Source organism: Jaculus jaculus, chromosome 11 (assembly GCF_020740685.1).
Source record: "Jaculus jaculus isolate mJacJac1 chromosome 11, mJacJac1.mat.Y.cur, whole genome shotgun sequence".
Taxonomy (NCBI): Eukaryota; Metazoa; Chordata; class Mammalia; order Rodentia; family Dipodidae; genus Jaculus; species Jaculus jaculus.
The window spans coordinates 103910197-103923317 of record NC_059112.1 but is presented as its reverse complement, the minus strand read 5'-3'; the positions used below and the strand labels follow the sequence as shown (position 1 = coordinate 103923317).

At 44.1% G+C, this 13121-nt stretch overlaps 1 protein-coding gene across 1 annotated transcript in view; it reads right to left on the bottom strand.

Annotated features, from left to right (window-relative positions):
• The window catches only part of Grin2a (glutamate ionotropic receptor NMDA type subunit 2A), a 453099-nt gene that overhangs the window by 118405 nt on the left and 321573 nt on the right, over positions 1-13121 (bottom strand). The window contains exon 4 of the mRNA XM_004652254.2: positions 9064-9178. Within this exon, the coding sequence (XP_004652311.1) occupies positions 9064-9178 (115 nt within the window). The remainder of the gene's footprint in view (positions 1-9063; positions 9179-13121) is intronic.

Genomic DNA, 13121 nt, shown 5'->3' with positions numbered 1-13121 from the left:
ACCACGGTCACCTTCATCACCACCGCCACCTTCACCACACTGCCACTGTATTTTCATCATCATCAACACCGTCGTCATCATCACCACAATTCCGTTCTTCACATCGCCATCACACATCGCTATCATTAATAGTCCTGCCATTTCATGCTCCCATGTAAATATCTTTTCTGTGAACTGCACTTTTTGTTGTTGTTTCAACTTCTGAAACCTAGAAATCTTTCAGTAGAATGCTGCTTTGCTGGAGACCACTGGTTTAACACTGGTCGGATCTGGGTTAATATTATAACTCAACCATCAATCACGGGGTACAAGAGGGCCTACACCTATCAAACTGTCTATTAAAAAAGTAAGTGTTATCTCAATTTTCCGGGTGCTAACTTACTCTCCATTGGAGAATCTGCTTCTCTTTTTCAGATAGATGCAGATCCTAAGGAGAGAGCTGCCCCAACATACCTCAAAAGGGGCCCAACTGAAACTAAGGACAACTGGTGAAACAAGCAAGGGTGCTGTTTTCCTCATGAACCCGATACCAGCACAAAGGGGAAGGAGACCAACGCAGAGAAAAATCAACTCCTACCAAATCAGAGAGCCAGAGCCTCAGAGGCCCCCAACACCTCAGCACTGAAGCAGACCAAAAATGAACCCAACATGGCTCAGGGAAGTTTTGCGGAAGAGGGGGAGGGAAGAATGTCAGAGTTACATGTTGGGTCATGATTTGCAGAGACATATATCATACCAATAACTGGGGGCTAGCTCCACAATGCACGACCCATTTACATCAACAAGGAGGGTCCAATGGGAGGGGGTAGATCATGGATGAGCCTAAACAATGGTACCAAACTGCCTGTATTTACTGAAAAGAAAACTAATAAATTAAATTTAAAAATAATAATCATAATAATAACTTAGAAAAAAGACCAGCAAAAGAAATAAAGAAGCAATGTAAAACAGAAATAGCAGTGCCTGACACTACCTACACAAGACCCTCATAAGAGGAGGAAAAGATGATGACATCAGAATAAAAGAGAGAGTGATTGAGAGGGGGAGGGGATATGATGGAGAGTGGAGTTGCAAAGGGGAAAGTGAGAGGGAGGGAATTATCATGGTTTATTGTCTATAATTATGGAAGTTGTCAATAAAAAAATTAAAAAAAGGAAACACATGCACAATAAGAGGATGGCACATTAGCATTTCAACTGAATGTGTTAATTTGCCAAAGATCCACTGTATTTTCCTACCTGTGACCTGACGTATTGTACTGTGTGGGTATTTAAAATAGTCAGTATGCACGACTCTAGAGAAGGCAGATGATAATTTTAAATCTTTTGTAATGGCTTACCTTTCCCTCTCTGTGGCTCACATCATTTGAGAAACTTCATGAACATTTATATAAGGAAACAAATTTTAAAATTCCACACAGACTTTATTGAAGTTGGGGAGATTACCAAGCTCATTTTTACAGAAGGGCCCTCAACATGAAATGTGGATGGGAAAAGAAAAGAAAGAAGGAGAGGACAAGGTAAAGGGGAAAGGATAAAGACAGGGAGATGAACAATGTCACGTACAGGCCTGGCTGATTTCCTTGAGAACTAACCACTCTGTAAGCAGCTAACCACACACCTAGATGGCAAGTTTAGAAAACCTGCCATTCCGTTTCTCCGCCACATTGCACCTTTCAGAGATCACTTCTTCACAATATCGCTCTCCTTAAACAGCTCTTGAGACAATTTCCCAGGGGTCCCTGCAGCCCTCTGTTTCCATTTAAAGAAGCAGTGGGATTCATGTTTAAGAGTGCAGACTGTCGAGCTCAGGGTTTGCAACTTCCTAGCTGTGACCCTGAGCAAGTTGTTGGATTTCTCCTGGCCTCTTTTCCTGTCTTGCAAAAGGGAAGAATACAGTGTCTTTGCACTGATGTGAGGAGCAAGTCAGTGTCCAGCACCCTGCACGGCACATGAAAAGTGCTAAGCAAATGTTACTCATTTCTAGTGTGTGTGTATGTGTGTGCGTGTGCATGTGTGTGGACAACCTCAGGGATCATTCCCCAGAACACTCTCTACCTTTTTCCAGGCATGGTTTTTCATTGTTCTGGAGCTCACCAAGTAGGCTACCCTGGCTGGCCCAAGGATCCACCTGTCCCTGGCTCCCCTCATGCTGGAATTACATGTATGCGCCACCATATCCAGCTTTTTATTTTTTAACGTGGAGTTCTAGCGACTGGATTCAAGTTCTGTTGCTAACACAGTAAACACTTTACTAAGCTATTTCCCCAGCTCCAGTCCCGGTGATTCTCAAGTTTTCCTTTCACCTCAAGCTCCCCAACAGTGCCTCCACCCATGACTGAAAGGAAGCCCTACAGTCTACAAGTCCGTGTGTGTGCGTGCGCATGTGTGTGAGTGCGTGTGTGTGTGTGACATACATATGTGTTTACGAAGGGCAGAGGTCAATGTTGGGAGCCTTCGTCAATCACTCTATATCGTGATTTTTTTTTTTTTTAAGACAGGGTTTCTCATTGAACCTGGAGCACCCCGGTTACACTATACCAGCTGGCCAGTGAGCCCCAAGGATCCTTCTGCCTCTGCTGGGATTACAGACATGCACCACCAATCTCAACTTCTACGTAATGCTGCGGACCAAACTCGGGTCCTTGTGTTCACACAGCAGGCCCTTTACTAACTCAACTGTCTCCCCAGCCCCTCTCAGAATGCTTCCTGTCACGCAATGTGTTTTACACGCATCAGTGTCATTTCCAAATGTGCCCTGAGCACTCTTGCCTTTGGACCTTTGTTTGGGGTATCTGCTGTAGGCACAATCTTTCCACATAGCTAAGAAGCCCACATCTGCTTATTCCCTGATACTCTGTGCAAATGAAAAGTGCTCTGTATGAAGAAATAAATGCTTTTAATCTTCCCACCTACACATACATCTTCTCTGGACCCTGGAGTCTGCTCAGAACATCTGGAGCTCACCTCATGTTCTTCTGGAGTTATGAGCATCCTCTAGTGCCCTGTTAGACTCCAAGTCTCTTAAAAGCTGAATATTTTATCTCCCTTAACAATGACATGTTTACAGTTGATGTTCAAGAAATGGTACTTGATCAAACAAATGTGTGAATAAATAAGTCTACAAACCCCAAACTCAATTGTCTTTGTTTACCAGGAAAGATTTAATAAGTTAATATTTATTATGTATTCAAGACAAACTAGGTGACATGAGAATGTATAGGATATAGCAGTGAGGAAAGAAATCAGATCAGTCAGAATGAGGATAGTGGAGCCCAGGAAGCTATAGGAAGCTATTATACCCTGGTATAATGAAGGGTCTCCCCTGCCATGATGAGGGGACTCTCCTGTCCTAATGAGGTGCTTCTCTGTCATAATGAGGGGTCTGCTCTATCTTAATGGGTGATCCCCTATCATAATGAGGGAGAGAGGCCTCCTCTCTTCATAATGAGGGATCTTCTGTCATCATGAGGGTTCTCCCCTTATCATCAGGAGGGCCTGCCCTATCCTCTAGGTTAACATCATCTTTGATCTTCTCTAGGAAATAAAAATCCTTTCTCTTCAATGTGTTTTTAATCCTATTTCTACAAGATGTCACACACCAAAAAAGTCTAGTTCTTTAAACATCCCTCTCAATATGTATCTCTTTCACAGATAATTTAGGATATGTTAATTAACTTGATTCAGACCTTCTCCATTGTACACATGTATCAAAACCTTGTATTATACACCATACATAGATACAATTTTATATATATATATATGTGTGTGTGTGTGTGTGTGTGTGTGTGAATTATAATTTAATTTGTAAAACTAGTCTCTGTGTGTGCTTACATACACGCATATTTTCATTTTAAAACTATTGTCAGTAGGGCATGGTGTACACACCTTTACTCCCAGCACTCAGGGGGCTGAGGTAGGAGGATCGCAGGGTTCTTAATTAGGAGAATTGCCATGATTTTGAGGCCAGCCTGAGAATGCATAGTGAATTCCAGGTCAGTGGGGGCAAGTGCAACACCTTACCTCATAAAACAAAACAAACAGACAACAACAAAAAAATATTGTCACCCTAAAATAGCAAATAAAATTGTCTGGGAATGTGTTAAGAAGAAAATGATTTAGCCATACAAGTATAGTGACGCATGCCTTTAATCCCAGCAACGAGGAGGCTTAGGTAGCATGATCCCTGTGAGTTAGAGGCCAGCCTGAGACTACACAGTGAGGTAGGTCAGCCTACACTAGAGAGAGGACCTACCTTGAAAACCCAAATAAATAAAAAAATAAAATTTTGAGAAGGTAGAGGAAAGAAAGAAAGGAAGGAAGGAGGTTGTTCAGTGTGGTGAAACTCAGTTTTCACTCAAGAACCGACTTCAGTATTCTGACTCTCAGAAAGCCCTGCCCCAAGCTGCCAGCCCAAGGTCACCTCTCTGTTCTCTGCAGACAGTGGCTGCTTCTATCGCCAGTGCAGCATAAATGGCATTGTGCAAGTGCTGGCTCAGTTATAAACTACCTGAGGTGATTAATGGCCTCCTACCCACCCTGACTGTATCCCTGATATCTGATGGAATATTAGACCTGGAATGGGCATATAAGGACTGTTAAGTGACTTGCATGAAGGGTATTATTCTCAACCATCTCTAGAAGCCACAGACCCACCAAGTGAGCAGAATTTCTGAAAGAAAGAAAGACCCACATTCCTAGATTACCCGAGAAAACTTGCTCAGCTCTGAGATCTACAAGGTGTGAGGCCTCCCAGGACTCCATGACAGCCACACACACAGGCCAAGAAAACACAGCACCCCCCTGAGAGCTCTCCTGTGTTTTCCACAACACCATCATTGCACACTGCCATTTGCAATGACTTCCCTGGATGATTCTGAGCTGAAGAGAAAGCACCTCTGAGCCCCATAGTCCCAGCTCCCTCCTTGGGGCTGCAGGCCCTCTGCTGACCAGGGCAAGGTGCTGGGTTAAGGGGAAGCTTAAAGATGACATAACTGTATATCCCTGCCTCACCAGCTTCCCTTTCTCCCAGACATAAGCACAGGGAGTGACTTCTGATGCCCTGGGTCCCTTGTGTGCCAGGAGACTAGGCCAGTGACAGAAGGTATTGGTACATGCTAAGATCAACTTGGAAGCAAGTCTCAAAGTCTCCAGGCTGCTTTTGTTTTTCCAGAGAGATTACGGTGCTTTGACATAAATGTGAAAGAGGCTACACAGAAGAATAATCAAGGGTGTTTTTTTTTTGTAATATGGAAATGGAAAATGTCAAGGGCAGCTGTCTTTCGTTCAACGGTACCACCTGCACTGCAGTGACCTGTTCGTAAACTGGCAGAAGAGCCCAGTCCAAATGCGCACAGCAATTCACAGGTGTGAGCCAAGCACAACTGGTCCAACCAAGCAAGGAGGACGATCTCACAGCTCAAAAGCAATTCCTGTATTGTGCTGACAACCTCCCAGCTCAACAACGCAAGCAGAAAATCCTGAATTCCCCACCTCCTGCTAATGATTTAAAAAGGAGAGACAGCCAAAGCCTTCACATTTCAGCTTTTGCAGGTGTGAGATGGAGGAGAAATCAGGAGAGAAAGCACGGGCAAGAGCGCATAAGGACACTCCGGGGAAACGGCGTGGCTGGAGTCCCAGGAGCGTCGCGGAACGGAGCATTTCGCAGAGTCGCAAGTCACTTAAGGTGGTGGGCGGCAAGGGTTAGCAGAAAGAAGAGATGAGCAAAATCGGAGGATGGCTGACGGGACAGTGATGGTGCTCTGAGGTGAAAACGTGTAGCATTCCATCCAGCTCCATATCTCACCTCTCCCCACCCGGCAACCTAAGATCCTGCTTACAGAAAACGTAAACTTGTTCACTGATGGACTTCAAGCGTGGAAAACAGTGCCTGGCACACAGTAGGCACTGAATGTGTGTTAAATGATCAGAGTTTTCAGCCAGTGTTTTGGTGAATTAGCCAGCAGGAAAAGAGAATTAACGATCGACTATTATTATTACAGCTAGCATTCATGTCAGGCTTGTGGGAAATTAAATACGAGTCCTCAGTAAAAATTGTTGGTCAATTGTTTGGGGTATCCCAGTTTCTAATTTTGATTTGATTTGACTTGGTATTTATTTATTTATTTATTTGACAGAGGAAGAGAGAGAGAGAGAGAGAGAGAGAGAATGGGTGCACCAGGGCCTCCAGCCACTGCAAATGAGCTCCAGATGTGTGCACCCCCTTGTGCATCTGGCTAATGTGGGTCCTGGGGAATCGAACCTGGGTCCTTTGGCTTTGCAGGCAAATGCCTTTACCATAAAGCCATCCCTCCAGCCCATAATTTTGGTTTCTTAAAACTAAGTACAGAGACCTGCAATAAAATGAACAGATCTTATTTACTTATCCATGTTCTTGTGAAAGGATATTGGGGTTATTTCTGATGTTCTGCTATTCTGACTCAAGTTGCAATAAACATTATGGTCTAAGTGTCATGATTCAGATGTATGCTTTTATTTCGCTTGTACAAATAACTATGAACAGAATTACTTGGTCATAATGTTTATGTAAACTGTACTTCATAAAAACACTTCGAAACAGTGGTTGTAGATCCTGGCAGTCATGTACGGAGACTCCATTGCTTCCCACCCTCACTGAAACTTGGTATTGTTAATCTTTTTTATTTACACCTGCTCAGGGAGTGTGAAGCTCTTCACCACTGAGCCATCTCCGCAGCCCAATTTCTTGTATTTTTAATGCTGATTATTTGTATTTTCTATTTTGTGTAATCATTATTGCTACAAATTATAATTTTATTAACCAGTTCAAAGAACTAGGTTTTCACTGGTTTTTTTGGTACAGGTTGGGTCCTACTTTGTTAACTTTCAATCTTATGTTTATTATTTTTTCCCCTTTTCTTCTATTCTTTACTGGCTTGTGTGTGCATGTTCATGTGTGTGCTTGCAACAGAATCTCACTGTGTAACCCAAGTTAGCCTCCAAGTCACAATCCTCCAGCCTCAGCTACCCCAGCACTGGGATTAGAGACATGTATCACCACCTTAGCTTATTTAATATAGAAGCATAAATACTTGACTTTATATTTTACCTCCTTTAATTATAAGCATTTTCAGCCGAGAATTCCCCTGTTAGCACTTTGTCAACTTTGATATATATAATTTTGAATTTTATAGAGTGAGGCAGAAAGAGAGAATTGGTACAGCAGGGCCCCAGACACTTCAATCAAACTCCAGATGCTTGCATCACCTAGTGGGCATGTGTGACCTTGCACTTGCCTCACCTCTGTAGGTCTGGCTTATGTGGGATCTGGAGAGAGTCAAATGTGGGTCCTTAGGCTTCTCAAGCAAGCACCTTAATAGCTAAGCCATTTCCCCTGCCCAACTTTGTTCTTAAATTATGATATGTTGTGTTTCTCTTATCATTCTATCCAAAATATTCTTTATGATCTTCTGCTTAACATTCATTTAGAAATGTGTAGTAATTTCCAAACATCTGGATATCTTCTAGAAAGATCTTAGTTACTGGCTTCTTTGGATGCTACTGTGAGGAGAGGCACACTGCCTCATTGCAGTCTTTGAAGATGCACTAAGACTTGTTGTATATTCCCAAATATAATCTGCCTCCATAAATCCTCCACGTGCCCTTGAAAGAATGTGTTTTTTTTAAATTTATTTATTTATTTGAGAGCGACAGACACAGAGAGAAAGACAGATAGAGGGAGAGAGAGAGAATGGGCGCACCAGGGCTTCCAGCCTCTGCAAACGAACTCCAGACGCGTACGCCCCCTTGTGCATCTGGCTAACGTGGGACCTGGGGAACCGAGCCTCAAACCAGGGTCCTTAGGCTTCACAGGCAAGCTCTTAATCGCTAAGCCATCTCTCCAGCCCAAGAATGTGTATTTTGAAGCTGGTGGATGTAGCAGAGATGGTATCCTAAGTTGCCTCATCGCCCTCCCCTTTGGGAATCTACCCTTTGCTCCCCCAAAGTCAATGCTACTATTCACAGAACATTTTCTCCCAATTCCACTTAACTTATGTTATTTTCCATGCCACAGCCCCAACCTGTCTCCTGTCTAGGGTCTCTCAAGCCTCAATCGGATGTGTAAAGCAATGATAGACAAACCTTAAGATGTTGACATTGTTTGGAAGTTAGGCATAGCTTGCCAAAAGAGACAGCAGTATAATTTTCCACTTTGGCCCCTTAAAAAGAAAGGGTCTAGTGTAGCCGAGGCTGGTCTCAAACTCACTACCTAGCCATGAATGACCTTGAAATCCTGATGCCTCTGCTGCCTGTTTTCTTTTTCCTTTTTAAAAATGCAGTTCTGGGGGGATAGAAGCCAAGGCTTGGTTCATGCTAGGCAATCGTTCTAACAACTGAGCTATATCCCTAGCCTGACTGTATTCTATGTGACACTGAAGCAACTAACATGAGAGTTGAGATGTGGAAAAGAGATTGTGTACCTGGGAGAGGTTTGCCATTGTGAGCCTGTGATCTCAGTAAATTCCCTGGTAGGTCTCTGCTATTTGACTCAGAACCTGACTATGTGATCTATAGGACCAGTTGTGGGTTTTTTTTTTTTAATTTACACAGAAATTTATTTCAAAGCGACTATGTACTTGAACGTGTGCTCCACAAGGAATTTCAATCGCCCTCTCCAACATATGACTTATAGGAAGCCATAGATGTGATACAGTTAAGTTTGAAAGCTCAGTTTGCTTAAGTAGAAGAGTGAGTGAATGAAAATCCAGGGTGTTGGACCATATGGCAGATGGCAAACACTTGGGAGATTGAAGCAAACTGGTTTGATCTTTGCTGCATAGTTGACATTTGCTACTGCTGTGGTGCAAACCACACTCACGTGTCTTTAAATCATCCAAGGACTACTCCAGCTGGGATCTGAAAACAGCACAGGACCATATGATGAAAAGGGGGCACTTTGATTGTACCTCGGTCTAAGAAAGGCCGCCGTTGGCTTGGAACGGACCCTCCCAGAGAAGGCTCTATTGGCACTGCTTGTTCCACATTTCCCTCCCTCCCTGCACTCCACACACGGAAGGATGCTCACCTTTTCCCACTCTCGGTCTCTGTTCAGCACAATCACCACGAGCCTGGGGTGCACCTGATAGCCTTCCTCAGTGAAGGACAAGTCTTTGCCGTCCCACGTCACATTGACCATAAATCTAGACAGAGGAAGAAAGACACGTTTTTAGGGAAGAATTAAAGATGTGTCAAGCAGATGAACAATGACAAAACAGAACCATAATTCATTGCACAAAGCCTCCATCTGTGGGCATGCCAGGGCCCGTGCAGGCACTGTAGCTGGGTATATGCTCTGAACGGTCAGCCTAGACTCACTGTTAGAACCCAATCCTGTATTTAGACATTAATAATGAACTGCTAAGCATGTGGAATGGAACACTTCTAACCTGCACATCCATAGACCTGGGCTTCATTGATTTTCTCATAGGAGAACCTGACATGCATTCTACTGTGTCTTCGTAAGCTTCCCTAAAGGAAACGGTTTGCTCATAAATCACATGGCGCGTAACGCCACAGCAATGATATCCCACCTATGCATGACTCACTCGACTAATATTTGTTTGTTACATGTCAGGGTTTAGTTAGCTGCATGGAGATCAATAAGCATACAGACATGAACATTTTCCCCCTTCTCATGAGGTTTGTAGTCTAAGGCAGAGGATAGTTGTTAGCTGGTTGACTCCAGATCTGTTATACGTGGTATAAGAAAAAGAAAAGCCACGTAAGAGAAACAGAACAAACGGAACAGGTGAGACTCAGGAAGTGTAGTTTGATCTATCTGGTGAGTCGGCACTAAGCAGGTTATTTTTTTAAAAGACTTAAATAAGCAGGCCAAAGGCTAAGCACATGCTAAGGGGCCTATGGAGTTGTACATACATAGGATCCAATGCAAATAAGTGAAGTGGACCAGAGACGGGGTCGGGTGGCATTAGAGAAGGCTGAGAAGGTGGAAAGGAGGCAGATAGTGTGGGTCTTGCCGGCCATGTACCTTCTATCTGAAGAGAATGAGAAGACATCAGATGGTTTTTTTTATCAAGGAACTGTCACGGTCATGCTTTGTAATGTCACTGAACGTTTGTGCAGAGAATGGGTCAGGAGACTCAGAGGGATGTGGCGGTTCTGTTTACAGGGTTAGCATTGTTCTTTCCCTCAAAGTGAAAGAGAAGGGGGGCTTTGACCCTGCTGTGTCAGAGGAAGAAGAGGAGGCAAGGAGGAAGAGGATCAGAAAGCAAGTGGGGGCGAGTGGAGAGTTGCTGAGCAGGATTCTGTGCTGGGTTGATGTGAGGATGATACAGTGCAAAGCATTAACGATGACTTTCATTTGCCGATGTCACATTCAAGCAGCTTAGTCATCAGCTGGGTATTTTTAGCATAAAGGACACTTGTCTATCTGACACTTGAACCCTCTCTGCTCCTCGAAGCCCCCTTCTCTTGCCTGTGGTCAAGCTGGACTCAGATGACAGAAATCAGAGCAGAGTTCCTCTATCAGAATTGGGGTGACAAAGAGCCCAAGGGGTCCTTATTTCCTGAGGCTTGAGAAAAATGGGAGGTTAAAGATGTCTAAACTGGGGCTGGGGAGATGGCCCGGTGCTTGTTGCACAAGCGTGAGCAACACGCCAGGCGTGATGCTGTGTGCCTGGGACCCCAGCGCAGGGGAGCCTCACACAGAGACTCCCTAGCCAAAACTCATGAACTCGAAATGCAACAGAAGAACCCGTTTCAAAGAATAAGATGCAGGGCTGGAGAGGTGGCTTAGCTGTTAAGCACTTGCCTGTGAAGCCTAAGGACCCCAGTTCGAGGCTCGAGTCCCCAGGACCCATATAAGCCAGATGCACAAGGGCCAGATGCACAAGGGGGCGCACGCGTCTGGAGCTCATTTGCAGTGGCTGGAGGCTCTGGCGCGCCCATTCTCTCTCTCTCCCCCTTCTTCTCCCTCTGCCTGTCGCTCTCAAGTAAATAAATAAATAAAAATTTTTTTAAAAAGAATAAGATGCAGAGCAACTGAGGAGGATACCTAACATCAGTTTCTGGTACACACCCACACTCATACACACACACACACACACACACACACACACACACACACACACAAAAGCAAGACAAACAACAGATACCTAAGAAGATACGGTTGCAGACCCCTAAGCAGATGCACTGTAAAAATCTCATGGTGCACTAAAGCATTGGAAAACTTCCCCAGAAAAGGAGAGGATGACAGGATGTTCTTGTTTTATATTCCCCGTTAGCAAATGAAATGAAAATATTAAAGAGGAGGAGACTGAAAGGAGTTTGAAAGAGATTGGCCTAGAGAGTTCTATGTCTGCCTGTGATGGTTCATCTTACTTGTCAACTAGATGGAATCTGAAAGCATGCAGAGACAAACCTCTGGGCATGTCTGTGAAGATGATTCTAGACTAGGTTAGCTGAGGTAGGAAGAACCACCCTGAATGTGGGTGGCACCATCCCATTGGCTGAGAGAGATGGCTGAGCCCCAGCACTCACGCTCAGCTGGCTCCCTGTGGACATGACGTGACCAGCTGCTCCTTCCTTCTGCCAATAGCCTCATTGCCCTTGAAGAGAACCTCAACGTGCTCGTGAGTGGCTTGAACACCACTCGGTCTGGGTCTTTCACACTGGTTGCTCCGTTTCTTCTTCTTGGCTGGCACATGATGAGCTAAAGCAATGGAATTCAGAGGGGTACGCCTAAGGACACACTCTATTTCACACTCACCCGAGGGGCTCTTCAGGGTGAGTTTGATGAGTTAGAATCAGCTCAGAAGGGCTAGGAGATGGGGTACTTGGCGGGAAGCGGCTTGGAGGATGACGCTAAAGATGGAAGAAAGCGCTGTATGGGCTGCACTGAGAACTTATCCTCATCCTGGGTTTATGGAGGGTAGAGGACTGAAAAGCAAGTTTGCAAGGCACCAAAAGACAAATGGAGGAGACCATGTGGTGATCAAGGCAAGAAAGAGGACAAAGGAAGCAACAGCCCAGTAGAGAGGATGCATCAAGAGGAGTGACTTCAGTGGACACACAGTTTGTGGAATTTTGGTGTGAAAGTTGAAAGTGTTTAGCTGAGATGGTAGAAAACGGGTAATTCAGGCACACATGCCTGCACACCAGCACACACAAGCATGCCCACACACACAGACACATGTACATAGAAGCAAACATCTCTCCCTCTTCTCTCTCACGCACACACAAACACCTACACACGAGTGTGTTTGCCCAATCATTTCAACCTTACACCTTGAGCCAAAATAAACATCTGTATATAAGATGATTGTCTAAGTATTCGTTATACTAACACCATAGGCCAGAGAATAAATATTTTAGGTTGACAAACACATTTGGTGCTGGGAAGAGCCATGGACAGGTCGTGTCACAGAAACTCTGGTTACTACAGTCATCATTTTCATCAAAAAGCCACCATGGGATGGAGAGATGACTTAGTGATTAAGGTGCTTTCCTGAAAAACCAAAAGACCCAGGATTGATGCCTCAGGACCCTAAGTAAGACATATGTACAAGGCAGCATATGCATTTGGAGTTCAGTTGCAGTGGCTAGAAGCCTTGGCATGCCCATATGTGCTCTCTCTCTCTCTCTCTCTCTCTCTCTCTCTTTCTCCCTCCCTCTTTCCCTGTCTCTCAAATAAATAAAAAAAAATAGATAACATTTAAAAAATAAAAAATCCATCATATACTAATGACCATCTTTCCTTGGAGTTGTTCATGGGATTTACACAAATCTCCTTCATTAATTTACCATCTCTATTCCACCTCTCCCACATTCCATTTTCTAGGAAACTCAAGTGGAATTATCAGGATGATAAACTGAATATAATCTATCTTCAGATTATAAATACGAAAATATCTATGTGCAACTCTTCACATTCCTAATGTCTTTGCAGACTTCATATGCTCAATGTTAACATTGTCGCATTGTTTTTGTTTTTTTTTTTAAAGCCTATTTCCAGTCATTAGTCTTTGGCGGGGTGAGGGGTGAGGGGCGGGGGAGGCTCTTACAGAAGTTTCTAATGAACAATGATTTCACCATGAAGTTAGCAGGGAGCAAGTACCAATTACC